Source organism: Brassica oleracea, chromosome C5 (genome assembly GCF_000695525.1).
Source record: "Brassica oleracea var. oleracea cultivar TO1000 chromosome C5, BOL, whole genome shotgun sequence".
NCBI classification, from domain to species: domain Eukaryota; kingdom Viridiplantae; phylum Streptophyta; class Magnoliopsida; order Brassicales; family Brassicaceae; genus Brassica; species Brassica oleracea.
This window is the reverse complement of record NC_027752.1, coordinates 30,642,674-30,669,737: the sequence shown is the minus strand read 5'-3', so window position 1 is coordinate 30,669,737 and position 27,064 is coordinate 30,642,674. Positions and strand designations below refer to the sequence as shown.

The 27,064-nt window shown below is 34.1% G+C and overlaps 3 protein-coding genes across 4 annotated transcripts; 2 read left to right on the top strand and 1 right to left on the bottom strand.

Moving 5' to 3' along the window:
* Nucleotides 1-5,762: 5,762 nt before the first annotated feature.
* Nucleotides 5,763-8,453, top strand: LOC106293837 (protein tesmin/TSO1-like CXC 3). Its single transcript, XM_013729473.1, has 9 exons — nt 5,763-5,839; nt 6,143-6,300; nt 6,373-6,676; nt 6,766-7,085; nt 7,164-7,241; nt 7,336-7,615; nt 7,714-7,780; nt 7,882-7,978; nt 8,066-8,453. Exons 1-9 carry the CDS (start codon nt 5,777-5,779, stop codon nt 8,418-8,420), a joined length of 1,722 nt encoding a protein of 573 aa, XP_013584927.1. The 5' UTR covers nt 5,763-5,776; the 3' UTR covers nt 8,421-8,453.
* Nucleotides 8,454-9,986: 1,533 nt separating this feature from the next.
* LOC106296160 (CRC domain-containing protein TSO1) lies at nt 9,987-13,141 on the top strand. Its single transcript, XM_013732235.1, has 10 exons — nt 9,987-10,234; nt 10,301-10,461; nt 10,552-11,059; nt 11,160-11,563; nt 11,657-11,731; nt 11,825-12,005; nt 12,095-12,190; nt 12,274-12,340; nt 12,418-12,550; nt 12,623-13,141. The coding sequence occupies exons 1-10, from the start codon at nt 10,178-10,180 to the stop codon at nt 12,972-12,974; spliced, it is 2,034 nt and encodes a 677-aa protein (XP_013587689.1). The 5' UTR covers nt 9,987-10,177; the 3' UTR covers nt 12,975-13,141.
* Nucleotides 13,142-19,710: 6,569 nt separating this feature from the next.
* On the bottom strand, nt 19,711-26,275 carry LOC106294712 (protein NETWORKED 1A). Of its 2 annotated transcripts, XM_013730340.1 has the most exons (5): nt 26,121-26,275; nt 25,469-25,521; nt 25,098-25,351; nt 21,039-25,018; nt 19,711-20,943 (listed from the first exon to the last, which is right to left on the bottom strand). In XM_013730340.1, exons 3-5 carry the CDS (start codon nt 25,195-25,197, stop codon nt 19,900-19,902), a joined length of 5,124 nt encoding a protein of 1,707 aa, XP_013585794.1. In that variant the 5' UTR covers nt 25,198-25,351; nt 25,469-25,521; nt 26,121-26,275; the 3' UTR covers nt 19,711-19,899. The 2 variants fall into 2 exon arrangements, with proteins under 2 accessions (XP_013585794.1, XP_013585795.1); XM_013730341.1 differs by lacking the exon at nt 25,469-25,521 and having other exon boundaries at nt 26,121-26,274.
* Nucleotides 26,276-27,064: the final 789 nt, after the last annotated feature.

The following is a 27,064-nucleotide window of genomic DNA, read 5'->3' as shown; positions in this document are numbered from 1 at the left end:
TACGTAGGCAGCTTGTCCTATTGACAAGTTCAGCTATCCCCCTCTCCAAAAGGGGGTGGGGGGGGAAGTGGGTACGTATACTCGTATACTCCCACAAAGTTCGGAATATCCTAACATGTACTCGATATTTTCGAAACTTTTCCAATAAAACTCATTTTATTTCGGTCTCCCGATTCACTTGCAATAAGCCACAACAATCGGAGATTAACCTGAGAAACACCATAGATAAGGGTCTCCAAACACGCATACCTTTCAAGCAGTTCTTCCAACGGAAGTAGCCGTTGGTATAGGCATGGTTCTTCCAACGGAACCCTGTTTCTTCGCATAGCCGAGGCAGTTGGTGTTAAGTTAACCATAACCTTCTCTACTACGAAGAATAGGAAACCGTTCGAGAGACATAACCTTCCCAACTTCCCAAAGACTTTCGACGATGTTTTTTAGACGGAACGTTGGTGTCGTATCCACGGACCCGAAGACTGAGTTACGGAATCTTCGGACAAAGATGCATGGTTATGGGATGGGACCGGGTTCGGAATGGTCCACGGAGAATTGGCCGCGCTCGCCGGGCGAGCTGATCCGTGCCACGGTCGAGCTCGCCGGCGAGCTGGCTCGTGTCACGGCCGAGCTCGCAGGCGGGTCGACCGGCAACACGGTCGTGCTCGCCGGGCGAGCTGGCTCGTGTCTTGGTCGAACTCGCCGGACGATCCGTTTTGGCTATTCGTTTTCACAGTTTTTGAAGTTTTGATCGAGATTCGGTTTTTCTGAGGACTTTCGGACATCGATTCCGTCGTGACCAATTTTGACCCCAACAGAAGACTTTCAGAAGCTTCTCCGAGAAGAATTCCCGAGAAGTCTTCTATAAAAAGTCAAGTTTCTGACAAACTTTAGTCAATTGCAAAACTAACCTGTTTATCTGAGAATACTTCTCGAGTTGTCTTCTCTGGCATTTTCGAGAATTTTTCAAATTCAAAATTAAGCCAATATTTACAAAGGAAGACTTCTCAAGATGTCTTCTGTAGAGTAGACTTCTCAAGAATTCTTTCTTCGTAAATTTTCAATTGCAAAAATGACCTAAATAGAAGACTTCCATAGAATTCTTCTCTGAGAAGACTTATACGAAAGTCTTCTACCGTTCTACGTCAATATTTAATAAACTTTAATTTTCTCTACAACTAAAATGACTTTTTAATGTTTTCTTATTAATTCATGTGTATTAGTCAATATTGGGGCTCCTGGATGAAATTCATAACTTATTTGGTGATAATTATGAGATTTCAAATATTTATGTTTACTAATGTTTCTAGCTAATCCGAGAAGACTTCTTAAGAGTGTTAATCTGAGAAGACTTCTTCTCTAGAAGACTTCTCCAAAAGTTTTCTACGTTAGATTTTCAAGAGTGTTAAGTAACTTCAAGGTATATTTTTAACTCTCAAAAGTGTTAAGTAACTTCAAAAATATCAAGTCATGTGGTTTAATGTGTCTTTTTAGTTTATAAGGTATAATTTTTAACTTACATGAATTTAAAATTTCAACTTTCACTTAAAATTCAAGTTTGATCTTTTGTGAATTTGACTAAATTTTCTTGTGAAGTCTTCTCTCTTAGTTTTAGTAAATTTGACTAAGTTTTTGTGTTGTTGTGTTTTGTTATGAGTGGGTAGAATGGTTAAAAAAATTTCTTGATATATTGTATCAATAATTTCAATAATGTCAAGTACTTTGGGAAAAACATGAACATATATACCAAATTCTTTTGATTAACATCTCTTCAAGTTTACAAATGAATTCAAAACTAAAATAGTACACATACAAATCATAAAACAGACCCATAAACAAAACTATTACACATGGAGTTAGATATCATTCCTCAACATAGATAAGCTTGGACTCCACTTGACATCATTCCTTTGTACCACTTTGGGTAGAAGACTTCAGAATACTTTTCGAAGACTTCGTGGGAAGTCTTCTAGTATAAAATAAGAGTATTCCAAGAGTCTTCTGAGAAGTCTTCCAAAGTCTGACTCAGATCTGAATTCAAAAGCATTCAAATGGCTTCAAAACAGAGAAAACTTCAAAAATAATTTTTTTATGCTTAAATAATAAACAAAACAATCACATTAGGTTGAATCTATAACTTTTTAGAATCTAATATATAAAATACACAAAATACATATTCAAAACTTGTATCACTTTGGGTAGAAGACTTCAAAAGACTTCCTGAAGACTTAGTGGGAAGTATTCTAGCATAAAATGCATTAGAATATTTTCCAAGAAGTCTTCCGAGAGTCTTCTGAGAAGTTTTCCAAAGTGTGATTCAGATCTAAAATATCTGCATATTCAAAAACATTCAAATGACTTCAAAACAGCTTCAAAAATAAAACTTTTATGCTTAAATAATAAACAAAACAATCAAATTAGGTTGAATCTATAACTTTTTAGAATCTAATATATACCACACACAAAATACATATCCAAAATTTGTACCATTTTGGACAGAAGACTTCGGAAGACTTCCTGAAGACTTCGGAAGTCTTCTAGAAAAAAAATGCATTAGAAGGCTTGTCTAAAGTCTTCCGAGTGTCTTCTGAGAAGTCTTTCAAAGTCTGTCTCAGATATGAAAAATCTGCAAATTCAAAAACATTCAAATGGTTTCAAAACAGAGAAAAGCTTCAAAAATATAATTTTATGCTTAAATAATAAATAAAACAGTCACATTAAGTTGAATCTATAGCATTTTGGAATCTAATATATAAAATACACAATAATTCATATCCAAAATTGATAGATCTACCTTTGAAGGAGTGAAAGATGAAAACCATGTAATTAAAAATTTGCAAAAAGAAGATAAATTAGTGAGAAGACATAAGAAAAAAAAAATTGAGAAATAGATTTAAAGTTTGGTGTTTTGATATTCAAAGAGATTAGAAAGAGGTTGGAGAGTTTTAGAATGAGAAACATTACATTTTTGTTGCAGTCATTCGAGAGGAAGAAAGAGAATGTGTACGTATTCTTTATATATGGAGACAAAAATTCCAATTAGGTTAAATATTTTCGATACCCTAAGAGAAGACTTCCCAGGAAGTCTTCTAGACCCTAAAATCAAATACATGAGAAAACTTCTGGAAGACTTCGCTTTAGAGGGGAAACTAAAATTCTACTAAAATTTAGGCGGGAATATGTCAAGTCTTCTCGAAGTCTGCCTGAGAAGTCTTCTAGAAGTTTTCCAAATCATAACCTAATCAAATAACTAACTAAATAGCCAAAAAAAATTTATTAAACTTAAAATCAATTTATATAGCGTTTAATACACAAAACTAAACACATGTAGGTCAATTTTTTTAAAAAAAAAAGTTAAAATTCTAAAATCAAACCATAAATACAAACAATACTATAACATATGTTACTAAACCCTAAACCAAAGTCTTGTCGGAGATTTCCAGACCCTATAATCAAATAACTAAGCAAAAACACTTCCTTAAACTTAAAAGAAACTTAGAAAATGTTTAAATCAAGTAATTAGATAGTCACTAAACACATATATGTCAAACTAAAAAAATTAAAAAGATAATTCTCTAAAATTTAACCCTAAAAATACCTACAATACTATAACATATGTTACTAAACCCTAAACCGAAGGCTATCATGACTCAATCTACATTCATTCATCTATGTTAAAAATAATTCAATTTCTGTAAAACTAAATTTCCATCATTTAGAAATGTTTATTAATACATGATTTTGATTTTTTCTCTTTGAAAATATTTTTTTATAAAATTTATTAATTACTTTTAAGATCTAATACATGAGAAGACTTCCCTTAGAAAACTTCGATTTAGGCGGGAAACCTAAATTTTTTTAAAATTTAGGCGGGAACCCTAAATTCTACTAAAATTTAGGTGGGATGTGAATCTTCCAGACCTTATAATCAAATAACTAAACAAAAAATAAAAACATTTCCTTAAACTTTTAAGTTACTTAGAAAGTGTTTAAATCAAATTAATAGATAGTTACTAAACACATATATGTCAAAAAGTTTTTTTTTTTAAAGAGAAGATTTCAAAATCTAACCCTAAATATATCAACAATGTTATAACATATGTTACCAAACCCTAAACCAATGACTATCATGAGTTAATTTTCTTTCACTCATCTATGTTGAAAACAATTCAATTTTAGTAAAACTAACTTTACATAATTTAGAAATGTTTGTTATTACATGATTTCAATTTTTTTCTCATCAAAATATTTTTTATAAAAAATTTAAATTATTTTTAAGATCTACTGAACGAGAAGACTTCTTTGCAAGGGTTATAATGGTAAAACTAATTTTTTCGTGCGCAGGGTTATAATGGTAAAATTCAATACAAGTTTTTTGTTTAGTCACAAGGAGGTTGTTGTAATAATTTCATTAGCCTTTTGGGTTACTTTTGTATTTGATTGAATTTGGGATACACTTTTGTATTCAAAATCAAGCTTTGAGTCATTTTTCGCAATTTTCCCAAAACAAACTGTGTATAAGTATCAACGGTTAGAAGTAGCAGTCAACTGAGTCAATGGACAACATATAGTATAACCTTTACAAATTAATAATGTTGGGACTTTGAAATTTTATTAATTTATATAGATATTAATTTACAAAAAAAAATTATTTAGATTTTTATTTTAAGATATATTTATTATAAGGTAAGAACAATATTTGACTTTACATTAATCGTTATTTTTCTAAATTTGACATTTATATTAATTTTATTATTTTATTTGGTGTATATAATATATATTGCACCGAACTTAAATGAGTTTTTAGATATAATATTACTAATTCTCATCAAAAATATATTAAGTGTTAAGAAAATATAAAGATAATTTCATTGTGAATATAAAACAAACAATATAATAATAACTTTTTATTTATATAAAATATGTACACATATAAATTATTAATTTATAATTTTACTGGGACTATATATTTATATAGAATTTTATAAAAAATATTATATTATTATTTTATCGATTTGTATCAAATTTTGAACCGATCTAAGTTGGGACCGGCAAAATCGTAAAGAAAATAGAATATGTTGTTAAAAAAGAGAATATTTTATTTTATCTTTTTTATTTTCTTTAACCTTTTTTTTGGTGATGCAAACAAAACTGAAGTAGTTATCCTTATATTATTAGTTTTTTTTTTCTTTTTGCTAAATAAAGGGTTAAATCCGACTCTATTAAAGACACATACCTAACCCCCGGATGGAGGTACAGCCCACGGATAGACCATCTTTTGAGCATTCAAATGAGCCGAAAGCAATAGATCATATATCTGTGTGGCCAGCGAAGTTCGAACCAGAATTAGCCGTATTGGGTATATTCCTTAGAGCAACACCGGACTAGCACCATTGGTTAGTTTTCTTCTTCTTCTCCAAAACAGAGAAAGAAAAAGGAAAAATCTAAGGAAGGTCAGTATGATGTACGTTACTTTATTAAAAGCAAAGATCAATTACGATCACGGACAAAAGTGAGTGAATATATATCAGTATTAAAGAGGGAGATAGCGAGGGAGAGCGTTTGTGGAAAACGTACAGAACAGAGAGACAAGTGTTTGGGGGTCAAACAGAAACTTCTGTTGGATTTGGTTTTGAACTAATAATACCCAGGAGACAAATTCCCGCTTCTATCTCCTTTGAATCTACCATTCCTTCTTCTTCAACCCTAAGAACAGAGAGACTACAGAAGGAATAGAAGAGAGACAGAGAAGGACTTTTCATGTGAGACTGATTGTTATAAAATGGATACTCCCCCAAAAAACGTAACTCAGATGGAGAATCCGATTTCTAAACTCAAACTCGAGGTTTTCCTCCTTTTCGTTCTTCCTCTGTTCCTGTGATCGTTTTCTTGTTTATTTGAGGAAAGTCTGTGTGTGTTTTATGGAATCTGTACAATACCCATCTCGTAATCAGTTTAATTATACTCAAAAGATTCAATTTAACTTAGTTTTGTTTCCCACTCAATGTGAAATATTTCAACTTTCCTGTTTGGTGTTGTGTCTTTATGGAATACCAGAGGTTCACGCTTTATCGGATGGTCTACTTTATTCTCTGACCATTTCTTGTAATTGAGTTGATTTTTCTTTTGTGTGTGTGTGGCGATGCAGAACTCGCCAGTGTTCAACTACATAAACAGTCTGTCTCCAATCAAACCTGTCCGATCATTACCAATCGCTCAAACCTTTGGCTCTCTAAGTTACTCATCTCCTCCGTCTGTCTTCACTTCCCCTCACGTCTCTTCTCACAAAGGATCTCGTTTCAAAAGGTAAAATCCAATTCTCTTCTCTTTTCCTTCTAAAAGATCGTTTCTTCTTAGATGGAATGTGTTTGTGTGCAGTGATCATAACCATGTGCCTACTTCCGTTGGAGAAGACGAAGCTTTACGTGAAACTGAACCGCCACAAATCTTACAAAACGAGTGCACTACGGATCTGCTGAAGATGTGTGACGGCAATGTTAAGCAGAAAAGTGAAACTCCGGATTGGGATGCTATGATTTCGGATTCTTCTGATATTCTGATTTTGGACTCAGTGAATGATTCGGAGGCTTCTAGATGCTTCTTGGAGAGACCATCAGACTCCAAAACACGCTCATTGGGTGTTGCAAAGTCTACACTGGAGCCTCTTATGAATATCGATGATGTGAGTATTAGTTTTGTGAATGTTTTTCTTGTTTGATCATTTGTCTTTTAAATGATTATTTGTGTGTGATGTGTGTGTGTGTGTGACAGGCTCTTCACCGTGGAGTGAGAAGACGCTGTCTTGGCTTTGAGCAAACTCCGGTCGCATCTTCATCTAGATGTGCAGTACCTAGCATTGGTCTGCATTTTAACACCATTGCAATGTCCTCTAATGACAACAATGTTGGTAATGAGTACTCACTATCTGGAAACATAAAAGTGGGTTTGCAAAGCTCTATCACCTCGGTTCTTAACTCGCAAGACAATGTGGGAGTAAGTGAAACCGGGGAAGATGCAGGACAAGGTGTAGAAGAAGGTCCAAAGTCTTTAGCTCTAGTAGAACTGAATCAGAGCAGCCCCAAGAAGAAAAGGCAAGTTTGTCCGTTACATATTTTTGTGCAAGTCTTTATCAATATTTCTTAACCAGATGTTGGCATTACAATTCACAGGCGCAAGTTTGGACAAGCAGGAGAAGGTGAGTCATCATGTAAACGGTGCAACTGCAAGAGATCCAAATGTTTGAAGCTGTAAGTTGAATATATCCCAAATCCTTTATAATCTTTTGTCTTTTAAGTTGAATCTTTTTTTTTGTTGAGCCTCTTTTGATTTCTTTCTCTACAGTTACTGTGAATGCTTTGCTGCTGGAGTTTATTGCATAGGGCCATGTTCATGTGTAGATTGCTTCAACAAACCTATCCATGAAGACACTGTCATGGCTACTCGCAAACAGATTGAATCCAGAAATCCCCTTGCATTTGCTCCTAAAGTCATCGGAAACTCTGATTCCATCATGGAAGTTGGTGATGATGCAAAAAGCAAGACTCCTGCTTCTGCACGACACAAACGTGGCTGCAACTGCAAGAAGTCAAACTGTCTGAAGAAATATTGTGAATGCTATCAGGTTTCTTTCTTTTCTCATCATTAAATTCCATCCACACATCTGTGTGAGATCTTTTCTTTGTATTGATCCTGATTCATTTTTCTCTTGTTATTGTGTAGAGTGGAGTTGGTTGTTCCATAAATTGTAGATGTGAAGGATGTAAGAATGCATTTGGCAGAAAAGATGGTTAGTCTTTTTTTTTTTGTTCCATAATATTTCATAACCTTATGTATTGTATCTCAAGTCACTTGGTCTTTTAGGTTTGACATGTTTTACATATTTTTCAGTCTCTGCAGGGTCTTCATTTACTAGCATGGATAAAGAAAATGAAACATCTAGCAGAGGCAGAACAGAGAAACAACCTTCAACACCAATGCCGTTAAGGTAAGAAATAATCTCAAAACAATCAGTGTGCGATCATTTAGACTGCTGCTCTTGATTTGCTCTATTGACCTTTTGTTTCTTATGCAGACAACCATTGGCTCAACTTCCCATCTCATCCAACAACATGCTGCTTACTCATCAACATCTTCATGGAGCTTCTGGATCTTCCTTACACATGAGCCAATCTTTCAGAAGACAAGACATGAGTTTGATGTCCCATTCAAAGATTGAGATAATCACAGAGGAGAGGAGGGCAGATAATATTGAGAATCTAATCGAGTCTCCTATGACAAACATGATCAATGCTTTATCTCCCAACAGCAAAAGGCTTTCTCTGCCTCATGTCGTCGGTTCATCAGAGTTGAGCCCATGGAGAAGAAATGGTGGAAGGAAGCTGTTACTGTCAATTCCTACTTTTCCTTCTCTCACTCCACACCATTAAAATATTCTTTAATTCTTTGATATATTTTTTTTGTCAGCCTTTGATTCTTTGATTTGATGATGTCAACTTCTAGTTGGTACATACACAAACGTTTCTAGTATTCTAGTAGTAGCAACAGTGGCGTTTTTTTTTTCCAGTGGTTGTGTAATAAAAATGTTAAGGCATTATAATACATCTTTTGGTTTAATAATTCTGATGTTTCAACATACAATGCAATTAGATAAACAATAAAATAATAAATTTTAACAGATGCTATATAAATTTATGATCCCAACAATATCACAAATTATAATTAATATATACGCTAATAAAACATGATACTGGTTTTTTTCCTTTAAAATAAAATCTATCTCTATCTGTCCTTAAAATATTTTAGTGATATTTTGTACAATTATACATAAAAATGCGATATATATATATATATATGATACACTAAATATCTAAAAAGAGATAACACCCAAAATTCTAAAATTTAGTGAATATATAAATCGTAAAATTAAATTTTTGTTTTGTGTTTTAATAAATTTACTTTTTAGAAAAATTAATTAATTAATTTATATACTAATAGAATATTATATATTTGACGTTTGTTTTATTAAATATAGGAACATCATATAAAATAATGTTTTGTTTACAGTGTTATTTATGAAATGTACATTTGAATTTTTTTTAAGAAAATCATTAATGACAATAATATCAAATCTATTTCTAATCAATTTATTTATAATATACTCTAATATCTTTATATATATATATATATATATATATTACTATAGTAAAATTTATAATTTTTCAATAAATTAGTTAAAAACTATTTCTACTACAAATAATATTTTTGATATTTTATTAAATTTATATTTTTATAATTTTGATAAAATATACTTTCTAATAAACTAAAACTTCTTCGTAGAAGATAATTTTTTTTTTTTTTTGCGATTTAAAAGGACGGATTAGAATCTAACTGTTAATTTTTAGATTTTTACTGTAATATAATTTTTATTTTAGCCTTCCTAAATTAACTATACAGATAATTAGAAACTAAAATATAAAGAATTATATGGATAATTTCATTTAAAAAGAATTTGTTAGGTAGATAAAATATGTAAATTTTCTAAATCTTTATTCACTTTCTTCTCACAAATCATCCAAACTTTTAAATCATAATTTTCAGATATAAAAATTTTAAATAAAATATTTATTAGACGAACAAGCTTAAATATTTCTTTCACTATCTGAACCACCTACATGAATTTTGTTATTTACATTTTTTTGGCTTATTCTATAATCTAAAATACAACCGTCCTATGATTTTCAAAAATAGTTTTCGATTTTATGTTATTCTGATATTAAAAGTTGACAAATTCTTAATTTCAAATAGCTGAAAACATTTTTCTCAAAGGCAACTAAAATATTTATAGAAATAAAGAAAAAGAGTATAATAAAAAAAAAGAAACACACAAAAAAGTACAACAACAAAAGTACCCTTCCCTTCCACTCATAATATAAGGACTGGGCCTGAGTGAGTGTAAAATAATGACGTCGTTTATTAGTGGACTTGAGAGAGAAAATCTGATTTGGACTTTCTAACATTCATTTTCCCACTACACTGTTTCGAACAGGCGCGGACACTGTTCCTTTTTCGTTGTTCGAAAAGCATCTAAGAAGAAGAACCCTAGCTCACCTAAAATCCCCCAATCACACTTGTCTGCTTTGAGACAAGGTTGATGTAAATTCATTCTCTTGCTCGAAAAAAGAAAATGGACAACTCCCAGAAGAAGAAGATCGAAACCCCAACTCCAAAATCCAAATTCGAGGTTTTAATTTTACTTTATTTTTCCTCAAAAGCTTGCTCCTTTGACCCTAATTAGAGATATATGCAGGACTCTCCGGTGTTCAATTACATTAACAACCTCTCTCCTATCGAAGCCGTCAGATCAATCCCCACTGTTCAGACCTTTAACTCTCTCAGTTTCACTTCCCCTCCTCCTGTTTTCACCTCTCCTCACGCTTCTTTTCACAGAGAGTCCAGATTCTTCAGATGGTAAACCCAACATTTCTCTTCTTCTTCTTGTTTCAATAGAGGTTGGTTTTGTTGTGTTCTGTAATTGGTGTTTTTTCTCTTTGGTTGCAGTCATAACTCTGTTGAGCGTTCAAAGGCTTTAGAGTCTCTAGATAGATCTGTTTCTACACAAGAAGAAGTTGTCGTAGCATCAGGTGAAGTAGATCTAAACAAAGAGGCTACTTTGGAAGACCAAGAAGAAGATGAAACTTCTCGTGATCGTGTTGACTCTCCTGGCACTGGAGATATTGTCACCCAAGTGCTGTTGGACCCATCTGGTGTTGCTCCGCAAGGAGAAGACAATGCTTCTTCTTCTGAGGATGTCAGTGTGGGACTCCGGAAGATTCTTGATGCTCAGAAAGAGAATGACACTCCTGGTTGTAGACGTTTGATGGCAGATGCAGCTGAGCTTTTAGTATTTCGATCTCCTAATGACTCTGAGGCTTTTGGATGCCTTGTGGATAAAATATCTAGCTCTGAGAGACGTTTCTGCGCTGGTGTCAAGCTTACTAAGCGCCATGATATCACCAAAGATGTTCAAGCCAATGATAATCAGCCTTTAGCTGTAGTTCCCAATCAGGTAACTTCAGGAACACATTTAAAGTTATTTGTTATATTGTAGCTCTTAATTAAGTAGTGTCTCTGAAATAGTTATTTTGTGTTGTGTTTGTTTGTGGTAGTCTGTCTCTAACTTGCACCGTGGTAGCATGAGAAGACGCTGTCTAGACTTTGAGGTTCTAGGGAAGCGGAAGAAGGATATAGCTGATGATGATCAGCAAGCTGTGGGTGACAATAAGGCGGAATCTTCCTCGAAATGCGTTGTACCTGGTATTGGTCTCCATCTAAACGCCATTGCTATGGCCTCAAGGGGCATTAAGATCAACACCATACATGAGGATTCAGCAACTGTTGAGATTCAAAAGAGTTTCTTAGGCTCTACCACCCCGGTTCAGTCCCAAGACATCATGCGAGAAACTTTGGACCAAGCAGAGAATGAGCCTGGGAAAGGGTTAGCCGTAGAAGAAGAAACTCCCAAACCATTGGTGTTTGAAGAGTTGAATCAGGACAGCCTTCAGAAAAAGAAGCAAGTGTTTCTTCCTAAGAAAAGTTAAATAAAATAGATTTTTGTAAGTATTATTTTTCTTCTTTTTTCTTATCTGTTGGCTTAAATGCGCAGGCGTAAGGTTGAAGAACCTGGAGAGGGCGACTCATGTAAGCGATGCAACTGCAAAAAGTCAAAGTGTTTGAAGCTGTAATCTCCATACTCTTAGCTCCTCTTTAAATCTTTGTTCAAAAAGTTAAAATTGGCTTGAATAGCTAACTGTTGTTTCTTTTCTCTCTGCAGTTACTGTGAATGCTTTGCTGCTGGGGTTTATTGCATAGAGCCATGTTCATGTGTAGATTGCTTCAACAGACCTATCCATGAAGACACTGTCTTGGCCACCCGCAAGCAGATTGAATCTCGAAACCCACTTGCATTTGCTCCCAAAGTCATTAGAAACTCTGATTCCATCATGGAGACTACTGTAAGAGCTCTCTCCATCTTCTTATGCCTCTCTCTGTCTCTCTCCACATCCTCCATTTATCTGAGGGGTGAAACTGTAATGTTGCGCAGGATGATGCAAGTAAAACTCCAGCTTCCGCACGACACAAACGAGGCTGCAACTGCAAGAAATCAAACTGTCTGAAGAAATATTGTGAATGTTTTCAGGTTTTTCTTTCATCATTATAGTCCACGTTCATCTCTGTATCATCTTCCAATGGTCTTATACTTTGTTTCTGATGATCTTATAGAGTGGAGTTGGATGTTCCATAAACTGTAGATGTGAAGGATGTAAAAATGCATTCGGCAAAAAAGATGGTTAGCTTCGTTAGCTCCATTTTCCCTAATATATTTATCATCCCAAGTCTCATGGTTTGACATGTTTACAATCTCAGCGTATTTACTTGCTATCATGGAGAGCAAACAAGAGGAAGATCTGTCCAAAGTCCAACAAAATCCCAACCTGTCTAAAGAAGTTGAGCAGAACCCAAGTTCTGATCAACCGTCAACACCACTGCCACCGTACAGGTAACACTATCAAAACTTCAAAGCATACACAAAACAAGACAGCTTCTGATCTTTATGGTACCTTCTTTGCAGACATACGGTGGTTCATCAGCCATTTTTGTCTAAGAACAGGCTGCCTCCTACACAGTTTTTTCTCGGCGCGGGTTCTTCCTCTTTTAGAAAGCCAGACGGTGATTTAACGCAGGCAAGGAACGAGAAGAAGCCTCTTGAAACTGTGGCAGAAGACAAAACAGAGATTATGCCTGAGATTCTCAGCAATACCCCTATAACTACCATCAAAGCCATCTCTCCCAACAGCAAGAGAGTCTCTCCTCCTCACATTGGCTCCTCGGAATCAGGGCCAATCATAGGGAAGAGAACTAATGGCCGGAAACTGATTTTACGGTCCATTCCAGCTTTTCCTTCTCTTAACCCAAATCAGTGAAATAATAGCCTTTTGGTCAAGCCAAGGAAACCAAACTATTTGTATCTTTGTAAGGTTCTCTATATGATTTCAAGTCTATCACTGTTTCATATTATAAGCAACATGTTATTGTAAGATACTTGTCTTTTAGCAGGTAATGTAATATCGCATTCTAGTTTATGAAAAGCATTCAAAAATTGACTGAGAAATGCGAAGTTTGATACAGACAGTTAAAGCAGAAGTTACAAGGTTAATAATTTGCTCTATTATTCGAGAAACCTTGCCACAAAGTCCTAGTGTCAGTTCGATGATTAAAGTGGAAAATAGATAGTAAACTAGATGATGTTACGTTATTATCTCATCCTACTCTTCCTTAGCTGAAGATCTCATGCAGCCACAGAAACGGTTTTTCTTTTTTTTCGCTGTCCTTTTCCCACCCTTCTCTCAAGAGTATCAACGTCCTACTCTCAGAGAACTTTGTCTTTCCTTCACTTTTGGCTGTTCCATCTTCAAGCTTTAGCACTGTTCTCTCAATGTTGTGCATTTCTTGCTCCATCTGCTCAATCTTCTCGGGTCCAATTCTTGACTTCTCCATAACCACCTTTTTGTAGATATCTCTGGCGTCTCAGTCTCCTCAATTTCCTTGGTGAGAATCTCGTTTGTGTTTGCAAGCTGAAGGATGGCTTCTTCTATTTCTTTCAGCTGTTTCCTCACTCTAGAAAATTTGGATTAGTAAAGAGATGAAGAGTCAGAATGAAGAAATGAAGTGTCAGCATGAAGAGATGAAGAGGGAGCTGAAGAGGCTGCAGAGAGAGCTGAGTAGGCAGCGGGGAAAGCTGAACAGAAAGCAGAATGACTGGAGAATAAGCCAGAGAAACCTGGAAAAGAATAGACCGAATGCAGTATCCCAGGAAGAGGTGTAGATAGCTCGTTAGTTATTATCACTAGTTATCAATACAATTAAAACATGATCTTCACGATTTATACCCTTTAAAATCACAACTTTACCAAAAAATACCTTTAGTTTTATAAAGGATTACTAAAATTCATTAGAGGCGTTTAAGGCTTTTGGTTTTACGCCTACAAATACATATCTAAATGGATTAATAAATATTGGCCTACGTATATTTCTATGATATGATAACTTTAAATTTAATACAAACTAGGTTTTAACCCGCGCGAGATATTTTATGTTACAAAATTCTATTTAATAATGTTATGTTTTGTTAATTTGTACGATTTTTGTCTATTCAAGACATTATTACATTTAAATTAGCAGTTTTAAACCCGAACTAGATCTCGACCCGCGCAACCGCGCAGATTTTTGTTTTCATTTGTTTTTATATAAATATTTGCTTTCAATTCTAAATTGGTATATATTATAATATATATGTGTCTATCAATTTTTAAAACATAATAAGTTTACTGTATATTTTTTTCATTAAATAGATTGTTTCAAACTTTCACATGTATTTGTATATTCTTCTCAGAGCCGACTCTAATCCATGGCAACATGGGCAATTGCCATGGGTCCATAGGTCCAAAAAAATTTTTATGTTATTTTACTAATTAAAAAGGTCTATTTTTGTTTGTTAAATATCAATTAGATGGTGAAATTATAATAAAAAGGTGTATGATTAACTAAATATAATTTAAATACAATAAAAACAAAAAATTAACTTACACCATTCTCAATTTTTCTATTAACAAAATCTAATTTATACCCAAAAACTCATTTTTAATTTTTTTTCTTTGAATACCACAATTTTTTATTTAGTTCATGGAAATAGAATAAATAAAAGTTGAGAAAAAACTTGTAAAAAGGTCTTTATTTTATATTTCACCTTAGGTCATTAAATTTTTTAAGACGGCACTGTTTCTTCTATATATATATTTTCGGATTATTATTTCCTTATTCAAATAGTAACTATATATATAAAGATTAGTAAAGTATTGTTTTATTGTCATATTCAAAGATATTGTAACATTTCACAAATTTAGAAAGTTTTTAAAAAATTAAACTTTTCGCTTCATATATTTGTATTATCGAGTAAATAATTAAACATTTAGTTTTTGTTTAATTTTTAGAATAAACTATATAGTTTAAATTTTGTTTTCATTGGTTTAAGGTAGTAAAGATTAATCATTATTAGATAATATGATTTTTTTTATTTAAAAAAAAATCTTTATAATTTTAAAAGTTAACATCGACAAATATTTAAATATTTAGCATATTGAGGTATAGTATTACAACATTAAATTATATCTATTTAATTTATATTATCTATAAATCCAATGAATCATCTATTGTTTAAATTCAATTATTGATAGGCCAATAAAAATTTCAGGTAGGTCCAAAATTTAAATGATAATATTAGATATTAAATGCAACATGACTTTGTAGGAATAGGTCTATTAGTTCCATTTTTTTAAAAATCACACATGAATCAAGGTTGTGACTTATGTTTTAATATATAAGATTAAACCCACAGTCGAGCCAGTAAATCCGGTAACCGGCTATATAATCTAGTTTGGGTTTTAAGAAATATATATTATTGAAAACCCAATAAACTAAAAAAATGTTAAAACCCGAGGTTACCGGTTGAAACGATGAGCGATTGATATGTAATCCAATTTGGTTTTAATTGTTATGAAATTTAAGTTCAGTATTTTCATTAGATACTTAAATATTTATTAATTTTAATTTTATTTTATTTTTATTATATGCGTAACTCCAACTTCTTACAAAAATTGTTTAAATTATTTTTATATTCTTATATGAAATAAAAAAAACATATTTTAAAACTTTACTATATTTTTAAAATATTATTTCTGTATTTTAATATTGATATATATATATATATATATATATAATTGTATCTATTGAAGTTAATTAAACCATTGGCCTACATCATACATGTGGTCCACTAACTCAATGATCAAAAAGAATCTGGTCCAGTGTCGAGGTCGGTTTAAAAACATTGATGTAAATATATTTTTATATTTTTTATAATATACATTTTTATTAAATATATTTGTAAAATTATAGTTTTTTTCTTTGTAAACTCATTGACACTACTTGTAATATCGTATATAGTATCAAATACAATTTTTAAAATTGGGTCAAGATGAATGAAATTTTTTTTTCATAAATGGAGGTATAACTAATTGAAAACTATTGTGTTTTGATTTTAGTGGTCATCGGAGATTCAAAATATCATATATATAGTATCAAGTTACTTGCCAAGTTTGTGGTTATCATAAATATTTTGAAAACTTTGTAAATACTCTTTTCAAAAAAGTTTCTAAAAACAAAACGAAGACTATTTTTTTTTTATAACGTCTTCAAAACCAAGACTATTATGTTTTAATATTACCACAATTTTAAAATATGCATCAACCATATATGTATATGTGATGTCTAATACATTGTTTTTGCTACGCAAAACAAACTTGAATACAGTGTTATAATAAAATCATGCAATATTGAAGTATAGCTAAACTGTACTAACGTAGACGGTCATATAATATCCTACCATGTACTAACGCTACTTTACGTGTAATTAGTAATTAATATTTAGGAAGTTAATGTTGTTGGTTAACCATAAAATAAGGAGTTGCATAATTTGTAATTAACAAAACATATCAAGGGTAAAATCCTATTAGGGAGTCTCCTTTAATACAGTATAGATATTATAAGTTTATATATATATATGAGAAAAAGATAAAAATAGCACTAAATCAAGTTTATATTCTCAAACTAGCACTTAAGGTCAAAAGTCACAAAAATAACATTTAATGTTTTATCAAAAGTCACAAACTTAGGGTTTAGAGTTAAAGGGTGGGGTTTAGGATTTAGGGTTTAGAGTTTAGGGTTTAGAGTTTAGGGTTTAGGGTTTAGAGTTTAGGGTTTAGGGTTTAGGGTTTAGAGTTTAGGGCTTAGGGTTTAGAGTTAAGGGTTTAGGGTTTATGGTTTAGGGTTTAGGGTTTAGAGTTTAGGGTTTAGGGTTTAGAGTTGAGAAATGAGGTTTTGGGGATAAGATTTCAAATTTTGAAAAATAAAAAAAATTAAAATTTTCAAAGGATAAACTTAGAAAGGTGCTATTTTGGTCATTTTAGTTTTTGAGTGCTATTTTTGTGATATAAACTTAGAAATGTGCTATTTTGGAGATTTGCCCTATATATATATATATATTTTTTTTTTGTCATCAACTTAAACAGATTCAAACTGACTCCGTAAACCAAATCGGGAGCTCTGAATCCATGTGAACGACGAAAGACGGTTGTATCATGACACTGCGTGCTAGACTATCGGTTGTATTCTGAATCCATGGACCTGCATATATTATGAACCTTATATAAATTAACAAAAATAATGACATCAAAATATTATTTTATTAAATATATGTATCAATATTCAAACAAATCATTAGAATATTATGCATATTTTCAATACAAACCAAAACCTTATACCTTACACCATATATTATATACATATTTGAATATCATTTTCGTGTATAATATTATTTAACGATCAAAATGAGTATATACACAAAAATTAAAAATATTATTTACCATGTTATTTTGTACATAATATTGATATGGCAATTACGAGTATTTAAGAATATTTTAAAAATTATCATAAAATTAAATTATCTAAAATAAAAAAATACAAACTTATAATAGATTATTAATAACGAAAATAAACTAATATTTTCATATTATCATTTTTTTATTTGGATGACACAATAAAAATTTCATCAAAGTCTAAGGAATCACAAATTTATGTAATATTTAAAACTATATGAGTAATTTAATAAATAATATCAGAATATTTTTGTGTTTTTAGCGGATCAATGATATCAAATCGCGGATTAATAGCGAATTTTTTAAATTTTAATCATGTTCTATTTGATTTTTAATCAACAATTTTTCATTATATCCAAACCGGATTATATACAAGGTACTGGGTCTACTGGTTCAACCACAGATTTGGGTCGGATATGAAATCACTTCTTAAAACTCAAACATTATCATAGAACAATTTTTAAATTACTTGTTTCTAATAAAAAGGTAAATTCATACAAAGTTTATCAAAATGGTTCAATAAAAAATATCATCGCTTTTAAAGATAGTATCAGCTTCTAAATCGAATAGAGATAAAAAAAAAAACAAATAGAGTTGATTGATGGTTATAACTATGATACAAATATATCACAAGAAAAACTCATTTTCAATTTAAAATCAACAATTCATATCATTACTATATTTTAGCAATGAGAAGACATTGTTTTTCAATATAAAATATCTATATTATTAAATCACACCTATCATCTTTAAATCTATCTCAAACTAATACCATATTTTGAAGAAGAAAAACAGATGACAAAAACATAAAAACTCAATTGTTATGATTCAAAATAATAATAATGGTAGTCTGTAAATCAGTTTTGGATCAATAAATGAAAAATAAACTCGCGTTTTCTGAACAAGGATGAAAATCTAGTTAGTTCTTAATTCTTATGTATTTTTGTGTGAATGAAATACAACTTACAAACCTAAAAAACAGAACCCATTGAAAGATGGTGGGATTTTGAAAATGTGAATTTTCTCATGCTTCTAGATGTTGTCCAAAAGACAAGGGGTTATGAAATTATCTCTGAGAAGATTCAGAGTGAAGGGTACACTGGTACTCTTACCCTTAACGTGATGGTCGGCTATTCGGATATCCCCATTTCACACATTCCACCTCATCTTGAGGAAAGTTTCAAAATCGTCTATGCTAAAAATCATCTAAGTAAGCTTTTTATGATTTTTTTTCTTATTTGTCAATTAATTCTCATATTTGCTAACATATGTCAATTATGTCTTTCAGGATCTCAAAGGACTAGAAATAATCAAGAATCTGATATTAAAATCAGTAGCATGATATCCAAATGGAATTTAAAACCTCTACCTCCCAAAACACCATGTTGATTACCACAGACAATGGCTTCAAGGATGATATAGATCACTTGAGAGAGAAGCAACATGTTCTTTTATTAGCTCTTAGGAAACTAGAATAGAGGTAGAAACTAGTACTCACGAGACTTGGTTCTGGAATGAAGATTTTCTCCAGTATTTTGCCCAAAAATTAGTTTGAGTTTTCCTTTTCCTTTTTTTTGTGCACAAAATTTGAATTTTCATGTTTTGTCTTATTTATACTGTGTCAATTGACTCTTAAAATAATTTTACTGTCCATTCTAGCTTGTCCTCTCTTAACCCAAATCAGTGAAATAAAAGCCATTTGGTTAAGTAAGGAATTGCAACTCTAGTATTTTGAAAGTAATGACCATTGTTTCAATAACACAAGAGTTTAATAGAATTGCAAAGTCTGAAAGTACTCAACTTTTGGAATAATCAAAGATTCTACAATGAATTACAAAAGCATTACACCAATAACTAATGATTTAATGAGAATTATAAAATCATCACACCAATAACAAAAGATTTGATTAAGACTTTTAGAATCGCTAAACCAATAACAATAAAATCTTTAAATTTTTCAAGTCTTCAAAAGTTACATTTCCACTACCCTCCCCACCCCCAGATGATTAAGACTTTTAGAATCACTAAACCAATAACAATAGAATCTTTAAATTCTTCGAGTCTTCAAAACCTAGATGATTTCATGCCTAGTATCACCGTTCCATAATATTAGCAACATGTTATTGTAAGATACTTATCTTTTAGCAGGTAATGTGATATCACATTCCAGTTAATGAAAACCATCCAAAAATAGTCTGAGATGTGCTAAGTTTGATACAGACAGTTAAACAGAAGCGACAAAGTTACTAATTTACTCTACTATTTCAGAAACCATGCCACAAAGTTCTTCTAGAGTCAGTTCGATGATCAAAGTGAAAAATAGATAGTAAACTAGATGATGTTACATTATTATCCAACCCTACTCTTCCTTAGCTGAAGAAGATCTCATGCAGCCACAGAAACGGTTTTTCTTCTTCCTTGCTGTTCGTTTCCCACCCTTGTGGATAATGTCTCTCAAGAGTATCACTGTCCTACTCTCAGAGAACTTTGTCTTTCCTTTACTTTTGGCTGCTCCATCTTCAAGCTTTAGCACTGTTCTCTCAATGCTCTGCATTTCTTGCTCCATCTGCTCTATCTTCTCTGATCCAACTCTCGACTTCTCTATAACCACCTTTCTGTAGATATCTCTTGCGTCTCCAGTCTCCTCAATTTCCTTGGCAAGAATCTCGTTTGTGTTTTCAAGCTGAAGGATGACGTCTTCTATTTCTTTCAGCTGCTTCCTCACTCTAGCAAATTCGGGATTAGTGAACTTGCCTGGTTTCTCGCTCAGATCCAGCTTGCTTTTCAGATCTCTTAGGATGACTCTAAGGCTTGCAAGTCTTCGAGAATCAGCCAAAAGTCTCTCCATGATCTTTGCGTTCTCCTCAGCGCTTTTAGATAACTCTAACTTGTCAACAACTTTCTCAGACTGTGATTCAATAGACGGATTCCTGCTTCTGCGGTGAAGACGGGGAAGGGTAGGCTTCTTTGAGTTCTTATTGTTCATCAGAGACTTGATGCTAGATTCTGGCTCAGCAGATTCTTCCCATAACTCAAGCATCTGGTCATTGGAGCCACGGCTAGTTCTCCGGCTTCTTCCATAGAAAGGAGAGTCTGCAACATGATCAAGGGGAATGTCTTTCATCAATGAGCTATTTCTCATCTCAGTTATTGCAGGTGATCTAGGCTGTCTGAATTCACCAGAGACTTTGTCCTCATGTTCAGTCTCTTCAAGCAGCCTGCGGTCTCTGCTTCTGTGCGAAGAGCTTCGTCTTCTCTGCTTTCCAAGCCTCTTCTTTTCCCCAACAACTGCTTGCTCGATGATTTTAACTCTTGTTCTCATGTCCTGCAATAGCACAATTCCATTGTCTTGGTTGGTACTGCTACGCCCTTGAGAGACTTCTGCTTCTGAATCCTCATCATCCTGAGGAAATCAAAAGAGGAATACAAACAAGGTCACCAATACAAGTCAATTACTAGAGGTAACATGTCATTTAGAAGGAACACAAATAGGTTTACCTCTCTGCAACGATCAGATGGCGCAGGGAGTTTCATCAACAACAGAGCATTTTTCTCCAGGGATTTAACATCTTCTGCTAGGGATGCTACCACGGGATCATAGGCAGACAGTTGAGTCTTCAGCACAGTCACTTCATATTCTAAGAATCCAACTGTTTCTTTCATCTGCTTTATCTCTGTGGTCTTTGAAACAGCTTCATCTTTGAGGTTTTCACAAACTCCAGTGAGTTCCTTAACTTTGTTCTCCAGCAAAACTTCACGGACAGCTGAGATCTGTAGATCAAAGTAGAAAGATGTTGCCTCCGCATCCCAGAGTCCGAACTCATTGCTTTTCTCCTGCAGCTCCGAACTCAGAAACTCCTCTCGGACTCGCTGTTCTTGGATCTCCTTGTGTAGCAACTCTACCTCAACCTCCAGATTCTCCTTCACATTGCTAAGCTTTTTAATCTCTTCATCCTGTCTCCCACTGCATTCAACCAGTTCAGAGATCCGCCTCTCCAAATTTCTCCTTAGTTGTTTTGATTCCTTACAGTCTTTCCTCAGCTCTTCAACTGCCTCGCACAGTTCCGCATTTGCATTGTGTGTAGCCTTGAGCATCTCTTCGGCTTCCAGGAGCTCTATCGCCTTCTGTCTCATGATTTCCTCTTTATCTGTAATCTGATGTTCTAAGAGATCAGTTAGCTCGTTGGCTTCTTCGAGGCTTTCCTGTAACTTCTCCAGCTTGCTATTAAGGTCCTGACTGTCCACCTCTTTCCCTTTTAACTTCTCCTCCAATGTCTCAACCTTCTGCTTCAGCCCCCTATTAGTATCTTGTAAACTTCTCAGGTTTACAGCAAACGCTTCAGCCTTTTCAGACCCAAATGACTGGTAAACCACAGACTTGTTGTTCAAGGAAACAGCTTCTTGAAGAATGGCATCGTTCTCTTCCTCAAGTATACGCATTTCACCTTTAAGCTCTGAGAATTTCAGCTCCAAAGTTTTGTTTTTGCCGAGAACATTTGAGTAATCTTGATGCAAAGCCATGTATGACTCATGCAAACTCTCAAATTTTATATGCTCGGTTTGCAGTTCAGCTCTTAGCTCCAGCTCCCGCTGCTCTTTGTTCATCAGTTCTGCTTTCAACTGGCGGTTCAGTTCCAACAGCTCGAGCCTGTCCTTTTTCAGCATCCCATAGCGATGTACCATCGTCTTCAGATCTTTCTCTGCATTCTCTTTCTCTGATTCCACCTTCATGCCATCTGATTGGAACTGTCCAAGTAGAGATAAGAGAACAGAGTTCTCAATCACAAGCCGCTGCTTCTCATATTCAGAGATGGAAAGTGAACGTTTCAGTTCATTGATTTCACCCAAGATGCGTGAAACTGGAACTCGCTCTTTTGCACAATCTGCTTCAAGTTGGAGTGCCTTAAACACTTGATAGATTGCACCCCTGCAGTTATCAATCTCATGCAGCAAGAACTCTGTTTCCATCTGTTGCTCAAGATTCTCGCTTTCAAGCTCAGAAATGAGTTTCTCTGAGAACGTTGACGCCTCCGCATACTTCTGGCACTCAATCACGAGAGAAAAGTTCTTCTGCTCCAAGTCTTCTATAAACTTCTGCAAGATGAAGATCTCGACTTGTGCATTTACAGCTCTGTCAAGCTCTTCTTCAAACTCTTTTTGCCTGGAGCGACACTCTTCTCGAAGAAAGCTCACGTTACTCTGCAGATCTGCCAATCTGGTGTCAGTTGATCTTTCGTAACTCGCACGCTCTTGCTTCTCTGTGGCTAGTGAGACTCTTAACTCTTCCACTTGAATATTTTCGAACTGTTTGTCCCTCTGTAGATCAGCATATCTTCCTTGCAGTTCAGTGAATTCCTTCTCCAAAACTCCTAGCTTCTCCTTAACACTGTTTAACTGAGAGATGAGAGATTCTCTTTCCTTTGTGAGCTCGGCCTTATCGTTTTTGAGAAGCTGGAAGAATTCTTCAAAGCATTTTGATTTCTCCTTTACACCTTGAAGCTCAATGTTTGCACCAGAGAGGGATGTCTCCAGTAACGAGTTCTTTTCCAAGAGCTTCTGCATATTCTCAGTCATGATTTGCAATTGAGAAAGCAAGTTAGCTCTCTCGCCAATAAACTCAGTTTTCTCTCTTCGTAAAGACTCACACCTTTCTTGCAGATCATTTGCCTTCTCCCTAGAACCATCTAGTTTAGTGTTTGATTCCAGAAGCAGTTTCTCTAGACCAACATTCTTCCTTAGAATGTCATCCATTTCACACAGCTTCTCGGTAAGAGCATCTGTATCATCTCTTTGGAGGTTAAACAACTCAGTCAGTTTTGAGTTTTCGTCTTGTAGCTTCCTCACAGAGCAGGCAAGGGATTCAGGTTCCAATCCAGCGAGTTTCACTTGCTCCATTATTGCTTGATACCTTCTATTCAAGCAGTTGATTTCATCCTTCAGACGACGGATCTCTTCTTGGAGGGCACTGCTTTGGTTAATCTGTCTAGCTGCTTCTTGCTCGAGTCTTCCTTTAACTTCCTTCAAGCTAGAAATCTCGCATTTCTGATTCTCAAGGGAGATCATAGAAGAGTCACTTATGTTTCGATTTTCTTCTTTGACTGAGCTGATCTCGCCTTCCAAGCTATGATTACGAGTCTCTAACTCCCTCAGCATCTCAACCCTGCTTTGAAGTTCCGATGCGAGAACCTTTTGCTCCTCTTGGGACTGAGAATGCAAAGCTTTCAAACTTCTAAGACTGGCTTCAATTTCCAAAAACCGAGAGTGCTCTTCTTGGATCAAACCTTGAAACTTTTCAAGCTCGTTTTGCTTCTGGATAAGTTCTTGATCCTTAGCTGCTAATCTGTGTGTTAGACCATCTGCTTCTAGCTTCAAAGTTTCATTTGAGCTCTCCAAAACAGTACATTGCTCCTCTACAGTCTTCAATTTTGCAGCTCCAGCAAGAACTTCACTACTGAGTCTTTTGGCATTTTCTTGAGCATGAGAAACTTCTCTCTCTAGCTTGGATATCGTTTCCAAACACTGCTTGTAGCGAATAATCAAACCGTCCTTCACTTCATTCACCTTCAGAAGCTCATGTCTCAATGTTTTAATCTCATCTTCTGCCTTTGCAGACTGATTGCTAAACAATTGAGCGTTCTCCTCGGCCTCTTTCACCTTCTTCTCTAGAGTAGATATCATCTCAAGGCATTGATTGTACTGCGCTAAGCCAGCTTCCATCTCAGAATGCAATCTACTTTGCTCTTCCTTGAGACTCTCCGCTTCTGTCTCTGCTTTAATTGCTCGGTTAGTGAGCCCCTTTATATCTTCTTGGGCAAGAGCAAATGATTCATCCAGATCTGCTATCTTCTCCATAGCTTGATTGTAACGAAGAAGCGCAGCATCCCTCTCGGCTTCAAGCTTCGCAAGGCCTTGTGCAAGTATCTTACTCTCAATCTCAGCTTTGCTAGCACGTTCACCAAGCCCATTAACATCCTTTTGAGCGTCTTTAAGGTCTTCTTCTAGTTTTGATAATTTGTTCAAGCTCAGCTGATACTGAAGATTCAAGGCTTCCTTCTCAGCCCCAAGCTCAACCAAAGCTCTCTTCAAACTTTCAACTTCTGTTTCGGAACTTCCGACGCACTCACTCAGCTGACTTAACCCTCTTCTACTTGTGGTACCGTCAGAGTCATAAAAGGGCTGGAGTCCAGGTGGCATTTTATCAGGCGTGCGTGGCTCAGAAAAAGAGGAAGAAGCAGTATCCTCAGTCATGTCGAAGGGCACTTGGTTAGGGAACGCTTCGGCCATGGTTTTGTGAGCGTGACGAAGCTCCACGGTGGCATGGTCGTACCTCTCCGCTAATGCACGGTAAGCTCTGTAGAATTCTTCAACAAGTTTCATCAGCTCTGGGCGTTTCTTGTAGTACATCTCTGCCCTTCTCGCAAAAGAATCTGCATCCTCTTCGATGAGTTTAATCATGGCCTTGACTTTGGAATCCATATCTGCATCAAGAAAGAAAGTCCCATTCTTTTACAAAGGAACGCAACACCAGCAATATATAAAGAGAGATATAAAAGGAACCTGCAAGATTCTGTTGGATCCATTTAGAGTTTTTGGGGATGTGACTATCCCACCACCAGGAGTACAAGCGCCTCGACTCGGAATGCAGCACGGTAGCCATAACACCGGCTGCAACAAGGACAAAGAGTGGTCTAGACTTCACCCAAGGGTGGTCAAGTGCGAGGTAAGGGTTCCAGGCCAGAATCTGCTAATTATCCTGCTAACTGAAGAGTCCTTTTGATCTCTCTTTTGTTAAGCTTTCTTCACCTACAAAACTGAGACAAAGCCACACTGTAAGCAAATCTGTAATCAATATTGTTCAGAGTTTAAAGCAATGTTTTTTTTTTCCTTCTCCTTCTACTCAATTTAGAGGAATCATTAGAAGAACAAACCTCTGGAGATTGCTGGATCTCTAACTTTTGTGTAGTCTTATAGACGTTAAACACTGGAGAAAAAGATGAGAACTTTTTCAGAGAAAACAAACCAAAATAACTTTCCAACACAAAAGAGACAGGAATCTCTCTACAGTTACAAACAAAGTTAATCCAATTAAACCACTGAGAAATCAATAATTTGGACATGAACTACATTCAAACAAAAAAATAGTTTACTAGTGAACAAAACAAAAAAAAAAATAGGATTAGAGCAGAGTCAAATCAAAATCTTTGAATTTAACAAGAAAAATATCTCACCAACTCTTTCGGAGCAAAGAAACATACACTTTACCAAAACTTCAGGAACATAAGACATTGCAAAACAAAACAAAAATAAAAGTGGATCGAGATACACAAACGAAAGAAATGTATAAACTTGTCGGATAAAATTAATATAAAAGACGAAATGGGTTCCTACAATAATCTTTTTAAAAATGGGGTTTTGCTTCAAAGAAATGACATACCGAGTGGATTGGATCCAAATGTACAAAATCAAAATGTTATCTTTGCAAGTGATGAAGTGTCAGAACAAAAGAGAAAAATGGGTAGAAGAGAAACGATTTCTCCTAAAAGAGAAGAATGTAAAACCAGAGAGATGGAAAGAACATACCGAAGAAGAAGAAGCAAGAGTTTGCGAAATGATGGTGAAAGTCATCCCATTGTCTTCTCTATTTCACACTCAACAGCTCTCTCTTTCTCTGTCTGCAAATATATTTTCTCTCTCTCTCTCTCTCTCAGATTTGTGCGACCAAAATAAAAGATGAGAATCATTTGACGCACACTGTAGTTTTTATCTTTTTGCTTTTCTTAATAAACATATAGTTTTTTTTTTTTTTTGGCAATGCTTTATTTCGGAAAATGCAACGTTGAATATGTTTTCATTAATTACAGCGAATTAATTAGGCTCCGAAACGGACTTCAACGGGTATATTTTTTTATAGCAATAAGTTTATGTAATAATGCAATTAAGGGAAAATGATACTAATTGGTACGGTCAGTTGTGAGTTTTTTTTTTCAAAAAAAATTCATTGCACAACTCCTTCATTTTTGAATTTCTGGTTTTTAAAATCTTTCTTAATCGTAGATTTGGGGATTGTGTCAAATTTTGTTATTATTTCTTTCAAATTTCAAAGCTTAGAAAATTAGTATAGTTGTTGCGTCTACTAAGTACTGAATTATGTCAAATCGGATTGGTTTGTACCTCGTAGTTAGTGTACAATTAGATGACATTTAATGTAGGTTGAAAATTAGATATGATTCATTAGTAAATGACAAATCTGTCCTTTGCTCAAACAATGATTTTTCTTGGGTTTTGCAAAAGGTTGTTCCTTTAAACTGTCCACTTCTGCTGATTTTGACCGTAAGGATTAAAAATAAAAATAAAAATATATATAAAAGAAGTTTATAGTTTTTTAGGAAAATATTATATTTAAGTAGTTTTTTACAACAGAATTATCTTTACATATAGTATGTTATTTTAATTGTTTGATGACTGAATTTAGCTCATATTCCTTTTGATTTTTAATAGATGAAGTTTTGAAGATCTTCTTGTTT

What these genes read in the sequence shown, in the direction of transcription:
- LOC106293837 (XM_013729473.1), top strand. Translation starts at nt 5,777, where the DNA reads ATGGATACTCCCCCAAAAAACGTAACTCAGATGGAGAATCCGATTTCT. An exon ending in CTCTTATGAATATCGATGAT is followed by an intron (nt 6,677 to 6,765) that starts GTGAGTATTAGT and finishes TGTGTGTGACAG; the next exon opens with GCTCTTCACCGTGGAGTGAG. An exon ending in TCAACACCAATGCCGTTAAG is followed by an intron (nt 7,979 to 8,065) that starts GTAAGAAATAAT and finishes TTTCTTATGCAG; the next exon opens with ACAACCATTGGCTCAACTTC.
- LOC106296160 (XM_013732235.1), top strand. Translation starts at nt 10,178, where the DNA reads ATGGACAACTCCCAGAAGAAGAAGATCGAAACCCCAACTCCAAAATCC. An exon ending in GAGTCCAGATTCTTCAGATG is followed by an intron (nt 10,462 to 10,551) that starts GTAAACCCAACA and finishes CTTTGGTTGCAG; the next exon opens with TCATAACTCTGTTGAGCGTT. An exon ending in TAGCTGTAGTTCCCAATCAG is followed by an intron (nt 11,060 to 11,159) that starts GTAACTTCAGGA and finishes TGTTTGTGGTAG; the next exon opens with TCTGTCTCTAACTTGCACCG.
- LOC106294712 (XM_013730340.1), bottom strand. Translation starts at nt 25,197, where the DNA reads ATGGCTACCGTGCTGCATTCCGAGTCGAGGCGCTTGTACTCCTGGTGG. An exon ending in GATCCAACAGAATCTTGCAG is followed by an intron (nt 25,019 to 25,097) that starts GTTCCTTTTATA and finishes TTCTTGATGCAG; the next exon opens with ATATGGATTCCAAAGTCAAG. An exon ending in CATCTGATCGTTGCAGAGAG is followed by an intron (nt 20,944 to 21,038) that starts GTAAACCTATTT and finishes TGATTTCCTCAG; the next exon opens with GATGATGAGGATTCAGAAGC.